We start from the raw sequence: 22322 nt of genomic DNA on the forward strand, positions 1-22322 counted from the left end.
TCCTGGAGGGTCTCAAAGGCTTTGCCAACTTGTCAGAAAGCAGAGTGGAGTGGTGCCTGGCCCTGCGGCCTCCGCGCAAGGCCAAACGTGCCCTCGGCCGGCGTGAATCCGGAGAAAGGGAGAGAAGTGTAGCCCCAGCTCCACTCCACACCCCCTTCCTGCCTATAAATAACCCGGAGTGTCACTTCAAAGAGGATGGGGAGCGCGGGTGAGGGGCTCCCGGGCCGGCGGGCCGGGGCGGTGGGACTGCACACCACGCCCCCCACCCCGGGCGAGTTTGCATAAATAAACAAATCCAAGCCGTCTGCCCCGCAGGAGGTGGAGGAGGAGTGGGGAGGAGGAGGAGGGAGAGGGGCGGGAGAGATTAGTTTGGGAAGTAGCACGGATTGCTCATCCGATCCGTGCAGCCGCAGCCAGTGTGTCAAGTTACAGAGGCGCCGGAATCGGCCCCAGCGCTCCTCGGCAGCGGCCACGACCCACCTCGGCCCATGGGGCCCTCCATGTGCGCCCCTTCGCCCGGGGACTGAAACTGGCTCGCCCTGGAGAGGCGAGACACTCAGAGGGACCGACAGCACGGCACCAACTGCTCTGCAGATACTCGAAAGGAAAGACGGGGCGGAGAGAAGGAGAGCCGACCAGATTCCCCTAACTTTCCTGGACTTGGAACGTTCTTCGAAATAACTTTTTTCTCACCTTGGTGTACCCCGATTACCGCTGGTTGTGATTTTCAGCATTTCCCTTCCTGCTGCTAATTTTTCCGTCTCTTTGCCGGGAGCAAAGGAAAGGGACGTTTCCAGCGACTTCCCCCCTGCCCTGCAGTTTGGATAGCATAGCGCCTTTTGGCAGAGGCTGTCGCCTTTATTTATTCTATTTATTTATTTATTGGTTCTCAAGACGCGAGGGGATGGCAGCGGAGCGCGCCCACAAAGCGGCAGCCGCCGGCGCCCGCGGCCCTGGGGAGCTGGGCGCGCCGGGGACGGTGGCGCTGGCTGCGGCGCGGGCGGAGCGCTGCGCGCGGCTGCCGAGCCCGGGGTCGTGCGGGCTGCTGGCGCTGGCCCTCTGCTCGCTGGCGCTCAGCCTGCTCGCCCACTGTCGGACGGCGGAGCTGCAGGCCCGGGTGCTGCGTCTGGAAGCGGAGCGCGGGGAGCAGCAAATGGAGACGGCTATTTTGGGACGAGTCAACCAACTGCTGGACGAGGTCTGTGCTCTTTGTTGCTGGCTTTTATCCCTCCCCGCGGCGCCCCCTCGCGCAGCCTCCAGACTCTTCCCCAGCCCGTGCCCGCGGGCGCTCGCTCTCTGCGCCGCGCCGTGCGCCCCGAGCTCGCACGAGTCGTTTGCGGGAGGGGTCGGGGACACGCACGGACGCTGCCTGGCCAGGGATCCGGACGACCTGGTGGGCACGAGCGTGACGCGGCAGCTCCTTCCCTGGGCTGGCAACCCAGGAGTCCAGCGCTGGGAGCGCCCTGGGCGCGCGGGGCAGGTGGAGGAAGGCAGGGCGCCGGGGCGCGCGGAGGCGGGCGAGCTCCACTTCTCCTTCGGTGGTGCGAGAGCCGCCCCGCGCCCACGCGGCTGGAAGCGTGCCCGGCGGCCCGGGCCAAGGCTTACTGAGCCCCCGTGGCCCTCCACCTCCACCCCTTAAGGGTCGTTGCCTGACTTTTATTGGCACGTTGGGAGTGAGGGAGTGAAGGAGTGAGTGATCCAAGAGTCTGCAGGGGGCAAAGGGGACAGTCCTTGCAGGCCATGGTGCCCTGGTCCCTGCTCACTGCCCCAGGCCACTAGGGCCCGAGTGTGGGTCACCTGGCTCTGCTCTTTTGGGGCACGAATTAGCCAAGATCATCTTGTTCCTAAACCTGGTTTCTTGTGCCAGGGCCTCTGGAATGTCCACAACATTTTTCTATCTGTGTATTTTTCTGGAAAAAGGATGCTGAGCTTTCTCCTGTTCTCCAAATTTCCTTGATCCCAAATGGATTAAAAGCTGCTAGTGTCTCTCTTAGCCATGGCAATCTTGAGAGTACAGGAAAAGACTGTACCCTCCCCAGGAAGGAGGGACATGCAGCCTCCTTGTGCCACCAGAGGAGAGGTTGGGCCTTGAGAGGGTGAGGCCTGGCGACTTACGGGAATCTGGAAAGCACAGGGGATCCAGGGCCCAGATCAAGGGGGACAGGCAGGTGAGCGCTGCAGCAGCCTGGGAAGTCGTCCTGGAGCAGGCTGGCCATGTAAGGTTTCCATGGGGAAGAAATGGGAGAAGGTTTCTCACTTAGCTGGAGGTGGTATGGAACAGTGAAGACCAGGGTGGTGGAGTCCAGCAGTCCTGGATTTTTATCCTCTACTTAGATGCTGTGCAACCTGGGCCAAATACTCCAACCCCTCTGAGCTTGCAAGATGGTGGTGATGATGGCAAACATGAGCGCCTAGCTCTAACCATGGTGGGGACTGTGGCCATTTAGGCAAGATGCGCTGGTTTCCTACAGCCAAGCCAGGCTTCTCCCAGGTGCCTCTGCCAGGCCAAGGCTGGCACCTGGTCAGCAGTCCTCCAGGGTGGTCAGGGAGAGGGAGATTGCAGGGCCAAAGCCAGAGGGCGGTCACAGGGCAGGTTACTGGTGCTAGTGGTGCACTCTTGACTGCTGCTGTCAGCTCACTGCCACGCCCTGCCAGGCCCCAGGGAATCCAGAGGGTTCCATCAGGCCACCTATAGTCCCCTGGGTCTGGGGACGAAACATATTAGGGAACATGAGTTGGCAGCCTTTGTGGGAAGGTGAGCAAGCAGATGGGACTGGCTGGGCAGTGACGAGGGTGTCAGGACATAGAGTGCTTGGAGACAAGCATCTCTCCCTAGGAGTTTAGCTCAGTCCCTCTCTCCACCCTCTCCCCTTCCCAGACCCTCCTGCTAGCCAGGCCCTGCCCCAGACCTTTCCCAGCTCCTTGCTGCCTGTGCTCACGACTTGCCATGCGCAGTGGCATGTGCTCAGGGCCTGGGGGCTTTTTATCTGACATGCTGCTTCCTCCTCTCCAAACTACAGCTTCATGCTTACCCTGACTTCTCACCTACCGGAGCTGAAAGTCACCCCAGAGATCATCTGAACTGACCCTCACTTTACAAAAGGGGAAACTGAGGCCCAGAAAAGGGGAGTAGGTTGTCCAGAGCCACATGGCGAGATCCAGGGCTAGAACTTCAGCCTCCTGACACTCCTGCCACACTCTTTCCACTGGGTCCTGCCACCTTTTTTTGGTCCACTCTCATTCATTCGTTCGGAAAACCGTTACTGAGAGGCGGCCGTGGGCCGGGCCCTGTGGGAGACACTTCTGCCCTCCTAAACATACAGGCCACTAGGACACAAAGAAGAAAATGGGCAGTGACCCTGTCGTGTGAAAAACTGCTACAATAATGAAAGGAGAGGGGCTTGGGGGATGTATTAGGTGCACCATCGTCTGATGGTGCTGGCAGTTATGGTGGGCTTCCTAGGGAAGCGGTTTTCAAGTGAAGAGTTAAAGGGTGAACAGGGGTTTGCCAGGAAAAAGGGGCTTTGTCCTTGGGGGGCAAAGGGAACCACTTCTGGGGCCTGGAGGCCAGAGGGAGGGGTTTGCCTGGGGAACTGAAGGAACTCCAAAACGCTACAGCCTCGGGAGAGCGGGGTGGTGGCTTAGGTGAGGAAGGGACTTAGGGACAGTTAAAGCTATGTGAATAATAGGGAGCCATTGAAGGGTTTAGACGAAGGCAGTTACGTTCCTAGAAGGGGAGCTTAAGGCAGGCAAAGCAGTGAGGCCCAACGGGAGGCTACTGCAGGCCAGAGGCAACCAGGTCATGGAGCACGGGTGGAAACAAGGACAGAGAGGTGACTGGAAATGGTGGCTGCAGTGAGGAGCCTGAAATCACAGGGGAAGGTGTTGGAGCCAGAGAGAGGGAGCTGCCCCTCGGGTGGAGGGGTCAGCGGCCAGGTCTACAGGGCTGGGGCCTGCAGCCCTGGGGCTTGCTCGGGCTGTCCAGTACAGTAACCACTAGTCATGTGCAACTCATAATATTTAAACTAACTAAAATTAGATAAAATTTAAATTTTCGTTCCTCTGTGGCACCAGCCACATTTCCAGGGCTCAATTGACACCATGGCTGGTGACTACCATATTGGACAATGCAGGTAGAGAAAGTTCTGTTGGACAGTGCTGCTCTAGGGGCAGCTTCTGGGCCTGCAAAGGTGTCCCCAGAGCAACTTGAGGGAACCCACCCTGGGCCTTTCCTTTCCCAGGTATGTCCTCCCAGGTCTGAGTAAAGGGCAAAGGAGAGGGAGGGGTGAGACAGAGAGCTGGACGGGCAGAGAGCCCCAGGGAGAGGACAGGTCAGAGAGAAGAGAGGGAGGAGATGGTTCTGCTACGGAACAATCCTGGGGAGTGATGTGCAGAGGGTCCCTGCTCTCAAGGGGCACACAGGCCCCTGGGAAGCCTGGGGGCCGAGACCGGGATTCTAGCTGGTCTTTGCCAGTCGTGTGTCATTGGGCGAGCCTCGCCATCCCTCTGCACTTCAGGTTCCTCTTCTGGAAAATCCAGGCCCTGCCTCCCTCCGGAGATTGCTGCAAGACCCTCCAGGATGGCAGATGGGAGACTGTGCTAAAAGATGCCACCACCAAAGGCCATGCTCTGGACCCAATGAGTGGTCCGGGGGGCTCCTAGGGACCAGTGGCAGGCAGACCTTAGCACGTGTAGGCCCGGGCCACTTCCTGGAGGATGGAGGAAGGGCAGTGGGCAGGGCGGTCCTGGTGTGGCACACAGCCTGTGCAATGGTTTGGGGGCAGGAACCCAGGGGCACACCCAATGGGGACATCAGTGTTCTGGGGACAGATACCGTGTATCTGTGAGCAGAGGGAGAGGGAGCTGGCAGGGAGTGACCCAGCAGGGGAGGAGGCCTGGGATGAGGTGAGCCACAGCAGACCCCAGGGGCCCAGCCACTGGCAGGGGTGAGTCAGAGCGGGTAGAGGATGGCGGTGGGGAGCCGGCCCCTGGGGAACCAGGAGTGTGGTTTCCAGGCCGCAGGCCCCAACTCTTCCCCCATCAGCGCCCCTCTCCTGGTCTGGGACCCTTAATGAGCGCTCCAGCTGCCTGTTATTTGATTTGCTTGCTGTGAAGAAAGAGACTGGAATGTCCCAAACGGAGAAAATCAGATGACACCTAGGACTAGGCAGCAGGCGTGCAGTGAGAGAAGGGGGTGGAATTAAAAGAGCCAAATCCATTTCGTAGGCCCAAGGGGGAGTAGAGGAAGGACCCAGAGCCACCTTCCAGGTGAATCTTGAGGGAGGCCAGGCAGACTCCTCTTCCCTCGTAGCAATAACAGCAGCCGCTGTGTTTCCGGGGTGCACACCGGGGCCGCTGCCGTGCGTGTTCCCAGTGTATCTCTTTCAGTCCTCAAGACTGCCCTAAGGGATTGACGCTCCCATGATCCCATTTTACAGATGAGAAGACTGATGTCACTGTTCCTCCATCCCACTATCTGAGGTTCATTCCTCTGGCTGTCAGGGAATCCCCTGGGAGAAGCAGTGGTTGAAACTTCTAGGCTAAAACGTTGAGGAAGCCCAGGCAAACGCCCTCATCCCTCCCGATAATAATTGTAATTGGGGGTCGCTCACATTTCTAGGATGGGTACAGGGACCCTTTATCAGGGGGGCATTTAGGGGAGAGATGAAAACAGTGGCTGAAAGACTGGGGCTGTGGCTGGGGTCCCCTAGGATTGAATGCGAGGAGGAGGAGTGGAGCAGGCTCTTAACCCTTTGCACCCGGATGTCGAGTATGGATAATGTCAAGTGGAAAATCAGAAAAAAGCAAGCGAGTGCAAAGGGTTAAAGGGGACGGATATGTATGGCAGGGTGCACAGCCTGTGCGGAGTGTCCTGCATAGACCTGGACCCCAGTAGGTGGGCAGGCCCTGGATCTGGGTTTTCTCGCCGTCTCAGTCCTAAATCCATTCCTCCTTTCGTGAAGTGAGTGAAGTCCAGCCCCCTCTCTCTACAGAGGGGAAACGGGTCCAAGGGCTACACAAGCTGGTATCAAGGAGCCAGGGGTGGAGTCAGTCCCCAGCAGGCATCTCTCCTCCACACCAGCCCTTCTCCTTTCTAGACAGGTCACCGGGTCCGCGGTGGCCAGTTCCGGGCGTGCGTGTGCTCTGCTCCCGCTCCAGGGCCCGCGGCAGCCTGTGCTCATCGGCTGCCGCACGCCTTCCCCCTGAGCGTGCACACGGCCTCAGAATCAGAATGCTTTCCAACACGGGGCTCCAGGAAGCCACCACGGACTAGAAGCAAGTGCCGGCGCTCTGGAGGAAGGCTCGTTCAGGACTCCAGATTGTTTTGTTTGTTAGGGCACAGAGACGTGCGTACCAAAGATAAAGTCAGGGACGGTTGTTAGAGCTCAGAGCTTCTGCAAGGGCCTGAAAACTAGCAGGTAGGGCCAAACCACACAGAGGACCTCTCCAAGTAGCCAACAGTCCCAGGAGGGTGACGGGGGTGGGGGTGGGGGGAGAAGTACAAGCATCTGAAACAAAATTCCGTCTGCCTGAAACACAGTTTCACAATTTGGCCACTCTCGGAACGACTCCCTTCCCCCTAGTCCTAATCATTCTAGACCTGCCTCAGTGCCCTCTGGAAAGCTGCCTTGAACCACCCCAGCCGGCGTGGACTCTCCCCCTGCCCCGACTTCCTGCAGCGCCTCCTGGCCCTGCCAGACCTTTAGCTCAGAGAAGGAAAATAGACATAGCATGTGTCGTTGGCTTCCCTTCTCCCAAACCCTGGCAGACATTACTAATCACCCAACATACTCTTTCCCGGGGAGCCAAGATCGGCCTCAGAATCCTTCTCAACACAGTGCGCCAGTGGCTGCCACTCCCAGTCCATTAGAGTCAGTGCCCAAGATAAAAATCTATTTGCCATCCTCGGCTCAGCCTCAACCATGCAGGGATGTCCCTCTCTGTCGCCTTTAGATGTCTTGTCTCCGCATCTCATCATGCATGACCTGATGGCAGGGGCAGAGGCTCAGAGTCTGGGTCCCTTACTGAGTCTAGCCCAGGACTTCGCACACAGTAGGCAGCCCTCACCAATTAGCTGTTGATTTAAGGTCCCCCTGCTGGGGGACCCTGCTGAGGGAAGAGGTCTCAGTCATCTGTGTCCCCACTCACGTCCCCAACCCCAATCAGCATTGGCTGAGGGGAGTTCTATGGTCCCGGCTGGGGGAGGGGGGTGGTGCCCAGTGAGCTGTGTTCCCACCTGGACAGGCAGGCGGGCACCTGTCCCCTCTCACCCTCTGCACCCAAGGTCAGGGGCTTCGTCTTCACCCTCGTGGGCTGCCCAGCAAGTTTTTTTTTGGGGGGGGGGCGTGGGCAAAATAGTGAAGCAGGCAAACCCACAGCATTTGGTGTCACATGGACCTCTGCCACTACCTAGCTGTGTGAGCTGAGCCTCGGTGTCCTGATCTGAAAAACAGAGATGACAACATCCTCCCCACAGGGTTATTGTGGGACTAAATGGAATCATTCAGTTAATGGCATCTGTAATCATTGCCACCTCTCTCGTCATCAGAGAAGGTAAGATGAGGCTGCATCGTGTCTACAACTTTTATTAATAACTAAGGTTTGTTGAGTAATTACTATGTGCCAGGTACCATGCAAAGAGCCAATACATGTCCTTGTACTGATTTACTAAATCCTCACAATAATCCTATGAAGTGGTTACCATTTTTACTATTCCCTTCCTAAAGATAAGAAAATGGAGGCTCAGAGAGGTTAAGTAGCTCCCAAGATAACACGGCAAGTGGGTGGCAGAGCCAGGTCTTGAACCCAGGCGGTGGGGCTCCAGACTGGCATTCTCAGCCACTAGGATATAGCTGTCCCTGCGAAGCACCATGCCCCTCGGGCTCGGCGGAGGCTAGTCAAACCAGCCAGCACCTGGGGGCCTGCTCGGTTCAGTTTGGCCCCCATTGGCAGCATTTACTGAACTCACTTGGCATTAGGCCCACGTTTCCATCCTTGCTGTCAGAATGACACTGAGGGTGTCACTGAGTATGTCTAGAATGCTTGGGCTTCCCAGGACGGATGGTGTGTTCTTGTCTCTTGGGCTCTGGCCGCTAGGAAGCTCAGCAGCAGATCTGGGATGCAGCCAGCGGCAGAAGTCTTTGTATGAGCCTTGGTCCAGGTCTCTTTGGTCACTCTGCCTCTCCCTGCCTTCTTCTCACTTGCTGTATAACATCTGTCTGTCTGTCGATATCAGCTGCCTGAAGGCCCCCTTTAAAGCAAGATAGGGGTACAAGTTCTGAAGCCATGGGACATTTTAAAGTTACCCTCCCCTCCTCCTCCTCTTATCTGCATGTCCTAAAGGCCTGCGCCTGGATGGGTGACAGGCTGGCGGCATGAGAACTGCCTGGGGAGCTTTTACGACACGCCAAGGCCACCTCCCTCCCAAGAGCTGGACGTGGACCCCTGGGTGGGGTCTGGCAGGGGTTGTCCCACAAGCCGCGCGGTGACTGGAGCCGGGGCTGCCAAGCCCTGAGAAAGCGAGTTTATGTGTGGCCTGGTGCCTGGAGCCCCCTGTGTAATGAAACCCAGACCCCCTGTCCTGGTCCCAGGCAGTGCTGAGGGCTGAGGGGCAGTGAGGAGGGTCACGGTGAGATGCCACGGAAGTCCCACTGAGCACTAAGCAGTCTGAAAGGCCGGGAGGTTTAAAGAAGGGTGAGCAGCGGGGTTTTCGCTGTTGTTTTCCAAAAAATAAAATCAACCAGGGATATGCCATCCAGGAGTACGGTTCCAGAGAAGTCTCAGAAATCCTTCCCCCACCTCTTTTGGTTGGATTCTGCCCCTCCCGGAAGCAGCTTGTGGAGCCCTCAGTAAGTGAGGGCAGCGAGCAGCAGGCTCCTCCAGGGGAAACTGAGGCCCAGGTCTGGGGAGGCTGGGGCAGCCTGGGGCCCTCGCTCTCCTGGGGGTCGTCTGGGCAGCAGGCAGCAGCACTTTCCCGCGGACGCCCCCTGCCATGCCACGTCCTGGGTGCGGCCCCCCTGCAGAGTGACTCTCTGTGGCCCAAAGGGCGGGACAGGACAGGCTGCTGGCAGCGGGTACTTGCCAGGTCCTTCAAAGAGCACAGTCCGGCGGAACTGCCTGCTGGGAGGCTTGCACGGCCTTTGAGGGGGACACTGGGCCCCTGTCTCCCCGCCTGGAGGCTACTGTGGGCTTCCTGAAGCCCCACTGGGCGGGGCCTCTGCCTGCCCCGGCCCCTCCCTGCCCACTCCACTCTCCCGGCTCCTTAGGCTGCGGCAGGGAGGCCTGGCTGCTCCCAGAGGCTGTCTGGGGCCCGGGCTTCCACCATCGAGAGACTTTGCGTCCACACCCGTCTATTGAGCTACAGCTGCCCCTGTGAAGGCACCTCTTCTGCACCAGGCCACGCTCTGACCAAGGTGGCTCGTAGGGCAGGCCAGGAAGGGTGACCTCTGGGGGCAGGGATGAGGAGAAAGAGGGCTAGGTTAAAGAGGCATTAGTGGGGGCTTTCCAGCCTCTGTCCACCTCCCCCTGCACTGGTACTTGAGGCTTCCTTGAGTTGGGGGAGGCTTCGTGACACGGGAAATCAGAGGGCGATCCTGCCACCTCCAGCCTCTCCCCACTCCATAGAATCAGGAAGGGCCTTTGTAAGGTATGTACTGCACCAGGAATTTCCCACAGCTGTCCTGGTCCTCAGGCTTACACACCTGCAATGACGGGGAGCTCACTACCTTAGGCAGCTGACTTTTCCATGGTGGGATAGCTGTGGCTCTTAATATTGCATGTGTTGTTCATCTTTTCGGAGCTTCAGACCCATCTCTACACCTGCTAACCCACATCCCCAGCATGTCTCAAAAACACCTCAAACACCGCGTCTAAACTGAGCAGGAGGTCCGGCCCTCCCCTGGCAATCCTTCATCTGCCAACGTGCCGGCAGCCACACCCACCCTGGCCCACTGCCCACACCTTCTCAGCCTCCCCAGACCCGTCCTGTCCTACCCATCACGGCCCACCCTTCCCAGCCCGAGCTGTCCTCCTAACTCGTCTGTCCCCACCCACTCTGTCTTGCCTCTTTTATCATCCACACAGCAGCCAAGGGAATCTTTAAAAATCGAAATGCAATCACCCCGTCTCCCTGATTAAAGCTCTTCAGTAACTTCCCATTGCTCCCAGGCTAGAGACTAGATTTCTTTTAATGTGACCCAGGTGGCCTGAAGGGTGCAGCCCCTGCCACCCTCTGCAGCCCTGTGGCTCACCTACCCTTGCCTTTGGAGTCCAGCCGCGTGCTGGTACACTGTCCTGGCTACGAGCACAGACTGTGGGACCAGCTCTGCTAATTACTGGCTGTGCAACCTTGGATGAGTTGTACAACCTCTCTGTGTCTTGGGTTGGACCTCTATAAAATAGAGATGATGCTAACAGGAGTATCTCCCCCTTATGGGGGCTATTTTTAGGATTAAGAAAGTTAAAAGGTCAAGTGCTTGAGCAGTGCCTGGTACTCTAGTAATAGTCTCATCTCCCTGAAAGAGCCAAGGTCTGCCTCTCGCGGGCATAGCGTGGGGAGTGTGGGCTCCAAGCCAGGCTTCTTGGGTTCAAATTCTTCCTCTGTCCCTCCTGGCCGTGTGTGTCTTGCATGTTACTTTTCCCGTTTCTGTTTCAGTTTACTCATTCATGAAATGGGTCGCTGTGAACGCTGAATGAATTAATACATGCAAGACACTTGCTTGGTTCCTAAGAAGCAGGTTATCGTGTTCGCTCCTAGCCGCTCCCCTATGCCCAGTTAGTGACCTGCTTAGCTGGTGCCGGTGCTCAGACCCCAGCTCACCTGTCACTTCCCTGTGATGGGCCAGACTCGTCAGTGCCCATGACTGGCTCTCGGCATCTTGTCCCTCTCGGCCACAGGCCTGATGACCTTGGCCGCTTCACGTCCCTGTGTGTGGTTTGCAGGCAAGTGGAGCCTCCATGCCTGCTTTGCTCAAAGGTACATCCCCAGCACTTTGCATGTCTCTGGCACATAGTAGGTGTTCAATGCCCATATGGGAAAGGGAGGAAAGGAGGGAAGGGTTCCCAACATTCACCCCAGGACTCTTACCCTCAACCCCTCCCCTCTCTGTGGTGGGGGGTTCCTGCCTCACCCTGCACCAGGCCCAGAGATGACCCCTGACCTCCTGAGACCCTTGTGGTCCTGGCCCCCTCGCCCACCTGGTTCCCGCCCATACAGTCAGTTCTGGGGCCCCACTCCTTGACTTCGCTGAGACAGCAGCAGGGCCTTGGGTTAGCTGGAAGGAAGGACTTCCTATATGAAGGCTGGAGAGCTCGCGCAGGGGCGTGTGCCTCCTTTCCCTGACATTTTCTGAACCGCAGAGCCTGAGGCCACATCTGTCTGTGGTTCTGGTGAAACAGGGAGGCAGAGGCAGCCTGTGACATCCGGAGGACCCTCAGGCCCCTGTTTCATGGCCCTGGGAGTCTGTGATCAGGCGCCAAGTCCGTTACACAAAGAGAGCTGCAGAGGGAGGGAGAAGACAGCTCCTCGGGCACCCCCGGCGGCCGCCCGCCAGCCCCCAGCACGCGGGCCCCTGCAGCCCGGGCAAGCCCAGCGCTGCTGGGTGCGGGTTGGATGCCTGGAACTGCTCCTCTCTGGTGCCCCTGGCCGAGCTGCCTGAGCCCTGGGCCTGTGGCCACACATGGGCCCATCCCTTTAACAACCCCCTTCGTGGGGCCCGCCCTCTCCTGCGGTCCCTGGGATGTGGTCCCGCCTCTGTGCCTCTGCTCCTCACTGGCATGCCCTCCCCATCGCCATCTGTCCAGGCTACCCACATTCTGCCCAAGCCCAGCCCCAAGCCCACCTCCTCCTGGGACCACAAGGATGAGTGCTAGAGGGCAGGCTTAAGAGTAAGTCATGTGGTTCGAGTGCGGATCAAGACACCAGCCCCAGGCCCCTGCCCTCCCCGAGGGCCAGCTCGGTCTCCATCGGGGCAGCCAGCCCAGCGGCAATGAGGCCGCAGGACGATCAAAAGGGCTCCAGGAGATGGGATCAAGCCCCTGCTCTGTGCCAGGCATTGTCACCAGAGCACTGGCACAGGTGCTACAGCTTTGTGGCTGTGGTCACCGGGACAGGCACCGCCTCTTCTTTTAACTTCTAGTTCTCAGGGTGAACAGGCAGGGCTGCAGGCAGGACCCTCACTCACCCCCCTCTTGTGGGAAGAGGGGCTCTGCCTTTCCCAGGAGGGGGAGGGGCACGGCAAGTGCAGGAAACTTGACCACTTGTCCAGTGCTGCACGCCACGAGGCCAGGGCAGTGGAGGCCAGGCCAGCATCACCGCAGCAGGTGGGAGAGGCAGGCCTCCTGGCACCAGCTCAGGAAAGAAGTGGCCTTCACGTGGCCACCAAGCAAAATAAACTGGCAAAGCAGGTGCTCACCCTTCCTCACGTCTGGACATCTCTGTTTTCCGGTCTCATTTCGTTTTATCTTTCCTGCAGCCCTGTGTAGTCTAGTGGGTAACTGATATTATCCCCATTTTATGGATGAGAAAGTCAAGATCCAGAGAGTTCTACCTCTTGCTTAATACATGGGAGAGTTGGGGCTACACCCCAAGGCCCAGGCACCCCCAAGTGTAGCTCAAGCTGATACAATATGAAGTGACATATCAACACTGCCAAGCTCCACATGTGGTGGATGCCTCATTGGAGTTTGGGGGACGTCTATGCCAGCCCAGTCCCGTGCCAGCCTCCAAGGGCAGGTGGTTCTAATAGGGTCATATACGAATAATGTCAAAAAATCAATTATTAAATGCCATTTTCTACCTAAAGTGCCTGGTATGTAGTGTTCAATGTGTGTGGCTATTATTATTAACTCTTGTTTAATTATTCGACCCAAAGTTGCTAAGTGCTTCATGGTTTCCAAGACACGTTCCTCTACATTATCTTATTCAAGCTGTTGGGGTGGCATATCTCCATTTTGCAGATTCCCCCTGAGGGGAGGTGCCAGGCTCCAGGTGACAGCTGTCCCGAGAAGAGCTCACCTGGCCTCTCTCTGGCCTTGTTCCCCACACTGCAACTTGGACCCCAGCCACATATCACAGAGGCCCACGTTGAGCTGGGGCCCTTTAAGAGCCCCGAGGCCGAGGGATGGGGAGGGAGTGGCCCCTAAATCCAAGGCCCTGCTGGAGCCACGTTCTCTGGGGGGAGTGAGTAGCCGCCTGGCATTTTCCCTTTGATACTGATACAGGCATCTTAATAGCTGCGACTGATCGGGCGGGTGATGTTTCAGCGCTGGCCACACAGGGCATTCCGGGAGGCCCAGGCTGCCAGCAGGGGCAGAGCAGGAAGGCCTGTCTGCCCAGGGTGGCTGGGGGTCCCCGCCAGGGCCTCAGCCTGGGCATTTCTCACCAGGGGTCTCAAACTCAGATGCTTAAGGGGCCAGGCTGGTGGCCTACGTAGCGGAATCTGGCCGTGGGGAGAGAGTCCCTTGGCGACCTGGACAGCCCATGCCCATCTAAAAGGGGCAAGCAGCACGTCACGCCACCTACCGTACTATGCCTGGTGTTGCCAGACCCTCCCATTGTACAAGAGAGACCAGAAATCAGAACCTGATGGGAAATCTCCTGACTGCTAAACAGCCAGTATCCGTTGAGCGCCTCCCACACAGTGAATAAAGCAGAACAGAGTGTCCTTGTGGGACTTACATGCTCTGGTGGAGGGGGACAATGAGCAAGATAAAAAAAAAAGTCCCCCAAAATCCTAAGGAGGGAATAAAATGGGGGGTCGGGGGGAGGAATTATATTGAGGGAGGTGCAGGAGGCCATGAAGGCCTCACTAAGAGTGTGTGAGGTGTAGCTGGGAAAAGAGCAACCTGGGCAGAGAGAGCACAGCCAGTGCAAAGGCCCTGAGGCAGGAGAAACTTCGCCTGGCGTGTTCAGGAGCACCAGAGGCCTGTGTGACCCCCCTGGCTGCCGTGTTGAGGACGGTCTTTATAGGCAAGGGCAGAAACGGGGGATGTGTTAGACGGTTATCGCAGTAATCAGGCCAGAGATGACGAGGCTGGACCAGGTGGTTGTGGTAGAGGTGGTGAGAAGGGGTCCGATCCTGGATGTGTCTGAGAGGTGAACAGGAGTTGCTGACGGGATGGGCGTGGGCTGAGAGAGACATCGACGAGAGTTGTGAGGTCTTGGGCAACTGGCAGGACGGAGCTGCCCTTCCCTGTGATGGGGAGGCTGGTGGCAGGGACAGGTCTGGGGAGCGGGGACAGAACGTCAGGAGCTCAGCTAGTCTGGAGATGCCTGTGAATGGCCGTGCCAAGGTGACGGTGGACGGATGCGCCTGGAGTTTTGGAGGGAGGGCCAGGTTGGAGCGTAAAGGGGGCATCATCACATAGACACTTGGAAGCTGTCAGGCCAGGCGAGGTCCTCCGGGAGCCAGTGTCTAGAGAAAGAGGTGGGACCCTGGGTGTGGGTCCTGTGGCCTCCAGTGGTTGGACCTCTAGTAGGTAAGAAGGAGCCAGCTAAAGAGACTGAGAGGGGACAGCTTGGTGGAAGAAGGGAGACCAGGAGAGTGCAATGTCTGGGAGCCAAGTGCAGGAAGTATCTGGAGGAGGAGGAGGAGGAGAAGGAGGAGGGAGGGGTAGGAGGAGGGGAAGGAGAGGGGGAGGAGGAGATGATGGAGGAGGAAGGGGAGGAGGAGGAGGAGGAGGAGAAGGGGAAAGGGCAGGGGGAGATGAGGGGGGAGGGGGAGGGGAGGAGTGAGCAAATGCTGTGGACAGGCTGAGATGAAGCAGGAGAACTGTCCCCTCGACTGGGCAACATGGAAGTCATTGGTGACCTCAAGAACCCCTGGGTGTGGGGACAAGGGTAAGAGCCAGATAGGAGCAGTCCGGGAGAGAAGAGAGAAGTAGAGGCAGCAAAGTAAACAGTTGTAATCCAGGAGTTTTACTAGGGAAAGAGCTAAATGAAATCAGGAAAGGATTTTTCTTTTCTTTTTTTTTTTCTTTTTACAAAGGGAGGAACCAGAGCATATTTGCATAATGATTCCAAGAGGGTGGGCAAACTACAGCTAAACCCCACTCTGCAGGGGCAGCCTGTTTATGTAAATATGGCCACACCATTTGTTTCCCAACTGTCTACGCTACTACAGGAGAGTTGAATAGTTGTGGCGGAGACGTGTGGCTCACACGGCCTAAAATACTAACTGGATGGCCCTTTACAGAAATGTTTGGCGGCCGAATGTGAATGACCCAGTCTAGAGGAGGGAACTGGGGGGGCAGGAGGGCAGGCGGAGGGGCTGGCCTGAGCCGAGAGCCCAGCCAGGCGCAGGAGAGAGGGGCGCTAGCAGCACCCACACACAGGACGGCAGGGTGGCGGGGGTGCCTGGGGAGTGCTCTTCTGCCTGCTTCTGCTTTTCAAGGTCAGCAGTTGACAGTGAAGTTGGGGAGGGGGGTGCTGGTGGTCTGGGGAGAGAAGGTGTGAGAACTCCCAGGACAGTGAGATGCGGAAGGGTCCGCAGGAGGATCGCTGGTTCCATTTGGGATCTGGAGCATGAAGCGTGAGTTACAGTGAGACCCATCAGCAAGGTTGTGTGTTCCCTACGGCTTGACTCCACTGCGTGGGTGCAGGCGTGGGATGGGCGGGGCCGTTGGATCTTGCCAGGTTTGTGGCTTAGCAAGAGCGTGTGATGAGGTGGAGGTGTCAAGGCAGTGGAGGGTGCAGACGGGGCCACAGAATTTGAGCCAGGAGCAGAAGGCAGTGAGCCGTGGCAGGTGAGGGACAGTGAAAAGGTAGGGGGACTCGTGGATTGAGGGTCCTGTGGGCTGCAAGGGTCCCTGGAGCTGGGGGTCCGTGTGTGCAGTGCTGGAGCCCAGACTGTGGAAGGGCCTTGGGGACATTGATATTTGATACTTCTCACTGGGAAGGCCAAGAAAACATACCACCTACGCCCTGAATGTAGCCAGTTTCCTACCTGTGTCCCTGGTGGCTTTGCCCATGCAGATGTCTCCTCCCCCCGATCGATGCTCCTGGCTCTGGGCCCACCTTTCTTGGCCAGCCTCTCTCCAGAGCTTCAGAGCTGCCGTGCCTGCCCACCAGCTCCTCCAGGGCAGCCCCAGGTCCCCAAACTCATCATCTTCCCTTGAGCAGCCAAGATGCCACCACTGGGACAGGACAGGGGCAAGAGCAGGGCCTGGTTCCTACCCTACACAAAGCCCCTCTGCCCGGCTTTTTCTTCCTCCTGGTTGCCTCTTCCCCCGTCTGCCTCTCTCCGTAACACTCCCATGCCATGGCCCAGACCGCCTGGGTCTCTCTATTGGATGGTGGCTGTGACGTCCTCCAGGGAGGACCTCAGCCCCAGCCTTCTCACTGTTCTGGTCAATTCTCGATGTACTGCTAGAGTGACCTCTATACAACCCAAATTTGACCACATGCCTCCTTGCTTAGAGCCCTGGAAGCTTCCTCCATGGGCCCACAGGCCCCTGCATTAGTCGAGGTTCTCAGAGGTGCAGAAGCAATGGGCTACGTATACATACACAGGGGAGATTTACTATGAGGGATTGGCTCATGTGACATGGAGACTGAGATGTCTCACAGTCTGCCATTGATAAGCTGAAGGCCCAGGACAGCTGGTGTTGTAGCTCCAGTCCAAACCCAGAGGCCTGAGAGCCGATGGTGTAAGTTCTAGTCCAAGTCGCAAGGGCCGACAACTGGTTGCAATTACAGGGGGAGTTGACGTCCAAGAGCAGGGATTGGTGGATGTACCCGCTCAAGTAGAGAGAGCGAATGCGCCCTTCCTCCATCTTCTTCTATTTAGGCCCTCAACAGATTAGATGATACCCACTTTGGTGAGGATGAGCTTTACTCAGTCTACAGATTCAAATGTTAATCTCTTTTAGAAATACCCTCGAAGATACACGTGGAATGATGTTCAACCAGCCATCTGGGCATCCCTTAGCCCAGTCGAGGTGACACACAAAACTAACCATCACAGCCCCGCTTCTCACTCAACACTCGGGCCATCCAAAGTCCGCAGCCACCTGGGTGCCTCTGGACATGCATCTCCCACGCTAGGCTCAGACTGTTTGCTGATGGACGCTGTGCCTTGTCCTCTATTTTGCACAGCCTCACAAGTAGTAGAAACCCAATAAATATAAGATTGATCGAACAAAAGTAATGAATTTGACATTAGAGAACCCAGAATTTAAGTCCTCTGTGGCTGAGTTTTTCAAGGCAATTCCCCTTCCCTCTCTGAGCCTCAGTTTCCTTAATTGTAAAGTGGTGCTGACTTCTGGCCCGCCTGCAGCACAGGGTGATGATGAGGGTCAGGTGAAGCCTAAGAAATGTGAAAGCCACTTCCAGGTCTGTCTTAGGCCGGGTTCCCAAGGAAACAGGCTGCGAGGTAGAGGCGTGTGAGCAAGGACTTATTGGGGTCAACCCAGGAGGGAGTGAGGGAAGCAGGGTTGGGCAGGGGAGGGGCTGAGCTGCTATGCAGCCATGACAGAGGCCTCCACTGGTCCCCTGAGAGCTTGGGAGCTGGAGCCCTCAGCATCAGTCCAAATCGAGACAGAGGGACCCATATTTATCAGTGACTGAATGTGGGTTGCCCTTTGGGGGTGGGCGTGACCCTGGTCAAGCAGCTGCCTTCAGCTGAGAGCGGTTCCCAGAGAGGGCTCAGCAGTCTGCAGCCAACACCCCCAGCAGCTAAGGCACGAGTGGCCTGGCCCTGGGAGCCTGGACGGCTCTAGAGCTTAACGGCTGTCAGAAAGCCATGGAAGTGTCAGGGATCCTTGTCACAAATTCACAGTCTGCCATTGCCTTAATGATCTGCCCACCCAGCTTCCACATTCCTGATCCTCTTTCCTTGCTCACGTCACTCCAGCCACTCTGCCACCTTTCCTGTTCCTCAAACACCCCCACACAGTCCTGTCTCTGAGCCTTCGCCTCTGCTGTTCCCTCTGCCTGGAACACGCTTCCTGCAGATACGGCACCACTGCTTCCCTTACTTCCTCCGAATATCCCGAGACTCATTTCCCTACTTCCTCCAGCTCTCTGCTCCAATGTCCCCTCCACGGAGAGACTGTCCCTGACTCCCTAGTTTAAAATACCACCTTCTGTCACTCTCTGCCCCCTAGCCCAACTTCATTTTGCTCCCGGCATGACAGCTGCCTGAATCATATGTTTCTATTTCTCTTAATTGTCTGTCTCTGCCACTAGGTACGGCCCCCGGGGCTGTGCCGTCTGGGGATGGGGCGGGGGCCACCTGCCTTGTACCACATGCCCTATCTCCAGGCTCATCCCTTGGGATGTCCCCCGTTACTATCTGTCTTGGCCTCTTGCCCTCTTCTGCCCCCAGAGCCCCCACCCTGTCTGCACCGTGCTCCCCCCCCCCCAGGGGCCTCTGTACACACCTTTCTTTGGCAGGTGGCATGGACTTTGCTGAGAAGTTGACATCTCAGGTCCTCCACATCCTGGCCGTGTGACTTCAGCAAGTCGCCCAGCCTCTCAGAGCCTCAGTTTCCTTTAGTAGAAAATGAGGTCACTGTTGACCCTGCCTTAGAGTTCAGTTATCAAAAGTAGATGCACTTCTCTGTATCAAAGCACCAGCTCGGTGCCAGCACACAGTAGGGGCACAGCAGACGCTGGCTTGCTCTGAATCCCGGTGAAGCTTCCTGACCTGCCCTCCCCACCACCAAGCCAGAGTTGGCATCACCTCCCATGACTGCTCCCACGTGATTGCTTTCCCTTGCTGGTGGCCCATGCTGCATGCAGTTAAACGGTAGTGAGGAAGCAAGTGCAGAAGAAATGCTTGCAGGGCCCTGCAGGCATCCTAGCTGGCCAGAGTCGTCAGGGCGGGGACTGTGGAGCCCTGCACGGAGTCAGTCATTGCCAGCCAGAGCACAGGCCCTGCTTTTCTTTCTTTTTTATTTTTTTTTTTAGTTTTTGTAGAGATGTGGCCTTGCTATGTTGCCCAGGCTGGTCTCGAACTCATGGCCTCGCGCAATCCCCACCTCGGTCTCCCAAAGTGCTGGGACTACAGATGTGAACCACTCTGCCCGGCTTGTTTTTCAAGAGAAATTAGAAATGCAGACTTGCCTTGAAACCACCCACTGTAAAATATTGGCGACAAATTCAATAATAATAATAATGAAATCACTGTGGGAACCAAATAAAATACATTGAAGGGCCAGTTTGGCCCTGGGGCTGCCAGCTTCCAACTGCTACGCTAGCATCAGAGCGTGTGGGTGTGAACCCAGGCTCTGGCCTCTACTTCACCCGTGACCTTGGCCGGTGCAGCCTGCTCTGTGCGTCAGGTTCCTCAACGATGGAATGAGTGCGGTAACAGCTAGCGTTTGGTGACAGCCTCCTGGGGGTCGGGTGCCACTCTTTCTATGCACTAAACTTTCCAGTCCTCTCAGGAGCCCACCGAGGTCAGGACTGCTGTCAGCCCCGGGTCTGAGAACCGCGTGTGCGCCAGGCATTCTGGCCCCTGAGGCGTCCCTGTGAACCTCTGTGCTGGTCTGGCCCGCCTCGGTGCAAAGATCATTGGGAGTCCTTATGTGAGGATGTGCCACGCTGCCTTTCGCAGGATAAACACACAGATGTCGGCACCACGTATAGGCATCCTGCCCTGATGGCCATTTTGCATGTACTCGTCCATTTGTCACTGTGAACATGGCCCCTCCTTGAGGGTAGGGGTGTCCTCTTTGGGTCCTTCCAGACTGGTTCCCTGATTTGAAGCAAAGTGAGGAAGGGTTTTGGGGGAGGGGTGCAGAGAGCCTCCCCAGCCCCCTGCTCCTGCACCCCTGCCCGGCCTGCCAGTGCTGGCTTTGCGAGGGACCCCAGGGAACAGAAGGCGCTGTTCCTGCCCCAAGATCCACCAGGAGCCCAGCCCGAGACAGGAAACCATTAGCAGAGGGCTGGGAAAAGCATGTCATGGTGCGTGTGAGTATAGGGTGCAGCAGGGCCGACTGGCTAACAGGCCCCTGTGGTTGGGGTTAATTTTTTTAATAGAGCTCCGAAGACATCAGACGCTGAGATTACCAAGATGGGCCTTCCCGTCTGCTTCTTATTACCCAGACGCCCGGTGGCCAGTGCAAGGCCATTAACCGCCAGTCTTTGATCCAGGAACAGTCCTCCTGCCAGCTCCTCCCATGCGGCCCCCTCCCCTCCCCCCTCCTCCCCACCAGCCCGCAGACGCTCCCAGGGCTTGGTGTTTATGAGCTCCAGTGACTCCTCTTGTCTCTCTCCTCGTGCAGAAATGGAAGCTCCATTCTCGGAGGCGCCGGGAGGCCCCGAAGACGTCTCCAGGATGTAACTGCCCACCAGGTAAGGAGCCCTGCAAACGGGTGAGCTTGGCGTTCCTAGGATGGGGACCAGAGGCTCTTCCGTGTGGCCATGCTCTAGCCACTCCAGGCCATCGCTTGCCATTTGAAAGAATGACAGTATCTGTGGTTGCCTCCCATCTACTCACTGATCAGCCTCCAACCCCATCCGCCGTCCAGCCAGGCCATTTGTCATTCATTCATTCACAACTCTCCTATGGACCTGACACTCTTTGAACCAGGTTGTGGTGAGGTCAGCTAGGATGATGGGCGTGGCTCTGTCTTGAAGGTAGGACGTGCTATGCAGAGTGGAAGGGGAGATCCGCCCCGCAAATGCATTCATTTGTTACCCGAGTGAATGAATGATCTCGTGTATGTCAGGCCCTGTTTGCCATGGCTAGCTGGCGTAGGGTGGTGCGTGTTCACTGCACGGCCTCTAGGCTACGTGCACACACATGTGCTCACTCACAGGGGATGAAGACACAAGCTAAAGGTTGAAGGCGATGTGGTGTAGCACAGTCAACTGATCTAATCTGGATTCAAATTCTGCTTTTGCACTTCTGAGCCCTGTCTGGGCAGAAGCCTGACCCGCCTGCTCTAGAGCTCTCTCCTCTTTCTGGTGGGGCCTGCTCCTCGACCGTGTCTAACCATCTGTGTAGCAGCAGTGGCCGAGGGCCCGCTCTGTGCTGGCCCCGTGCTGGGTGCTGGGTTCAAGTGCATTGTCCACAGCGAAGGCCAATGATAAGCTGCAGTTCGTGAGACCTTTTCTAGGTCCCTGGCCATTATTGTTACGCTCTGAGAATGACAGATGGGTACGTTTCACTGTCCCCTTGAGTAACTAGAATGGGCTGTACCCCTTTGGGGGTGGGGAAGGAAGCCCTTAAAAGGGTTGGAGGAGACAAGGTAACACATTTAAGTAATCAAGAGAGCTTTGCCCTGCTCTGGGCCTCCGCCCGCTCGGAGCGTGGCCTCTCCAACACGCACTGTCGTGGCAGGTGGCATTGGCTGGGCTCCCTGGCAGGCCCTCTTCTGGCCTCAGAAGCCAAGGGGCCCTGGCCACACTTACCCAGGGTCCCCAAGCCAGGGAAGAGGGACCAGCAGATGTTGAGCATATGGAAAATGGAGGGGCCACATTCGTGAGTGGGCTGGGGCGGGAGTCGCGGTTCCGGGATGCTGCCCTGGGGACAGTGAGACCGTGAAGGGATTCAGCTGGCCTTGGTCAGAAGAGGGTCGTCTGGGTTAATTAAAAGGATGTCCAGAAGCCCTGGGAAGCTCCCTCCCTCCCTCTGGGCCCAGGAGATTGGGCCCTGGGGTCTGGGAAAGCTTTCGGGAGAGAAATGCCAAGATTAATGAGATGCGGTGGAGGTGAGGGCAGGGTGATGGGGCCTGGGCAGGGTGGCCGCGTGCATCAGGGTTTCCGGGGCAGCCCAAGTTTCATGTCTGTTGTCCCAATAACAGACATGGGCAATAACAACCAATTTTTGCTCAAAGCACAGATGTTGGTTAAAGGCAGGAGACTTGGAGCCACGTAACACATAGGTTTGAATTCCATCTCCAACATTTCCCAGCTGTGTACCCTTCAAGGAGTTGTTTAACCTCTCTGTGCCTTGGTTGCTCTGTCCAAAAACCAGGGATAACAGCAATAGCCTCTTTGCAGGGATGTGGTGGAGATTCAGTGAGATGACCCTGGAAAGCACCTTGCCTGGGTTCCAGCAAGCACTGTTATCATTGCCTGAACTGCCCCTTGCACTTCAGAGGGGCACAGAGACGCTATGGCATGTCTCGTCCTGGGTTCCAGGCAGTGTGGGCTGTGCATGTAGGGCCAGGCAGAGGCTGGCTTGTCTCTCTTCCCTGCCTGATTGGAGAAAACACAACAGCTGTCCGATGGCCTTCAAATGTCCTGCCCGCGGGACAGTGGGTGCCTGACCGATAAATAGGTCTCAGTGTTGTGCATCAGAGAGTCTGGCTCAAGTAGTCCTGGGGAGGCCAGGAGCTGGGGAGGGATGTGGCAGGAGAAAGACAGGACT

The 22322-nt window shown here is 57.2% G+C and overlaps 1 protein-coding gene across 1 annotated transcript; it reads left to right on the forward strand.

Annotated features, from left to right (window-relative positions):
* The first annotated feature begins 352 nt into the window (after positions 1 to 352).
* LOC142875547 (collagen alpha-1(XIII) chain-like) lies at positions 353 to 20612 on the forward strand. Its single transcript, XM_076010069.1, has 2 exons — positions 353 to 1198; positions 20230 to 20612. Exons 1-2 carry the CDS (start codon positions 905 to 907, stop codon positions 20530 to 20532), a joined length of 597 nt encoding a protein of 198 aa, XP_075866184.1. The 5' UTR covers positions 353 to 904; the 3' UTR covers positions 20533 to 20612.
* Positions 20613 to 22322: the final 1710 nt, after the last annotated feature.

This window comes from Microcebus murinus, chromosome 14 (assembly GCF_040939455.1).
Source record: "Microcebus murinus isolate Inina chromosome 14, M.murinus_Inina_mat1.0, whole genome shotgun sequence".
In the NCBI taxonomy this organism is placed as follows: domain Eukaryota; kingdom Metazoa; phylum Chordata; class Mammalia; order Primates; family Cheirogaleidae; genus Microcebus; species Microcebus murinus.

Coding starts and splice junctions, on each gene's coding strand:
- LOC142875547 (XM_076010069.1), top strand. CDS start 905: ATGGCAGCGGAGCGCGCCCACAAAGCGGCAGCCGCCGGCGCCCGCGGC. Junction 1,199..20,229: donor TCAACCAACTGCTGGACGAG/GTCTGTGCTCTT, acceptor CTCCTCGTGCAG/AAATGGAAGCTCCATTCTCG.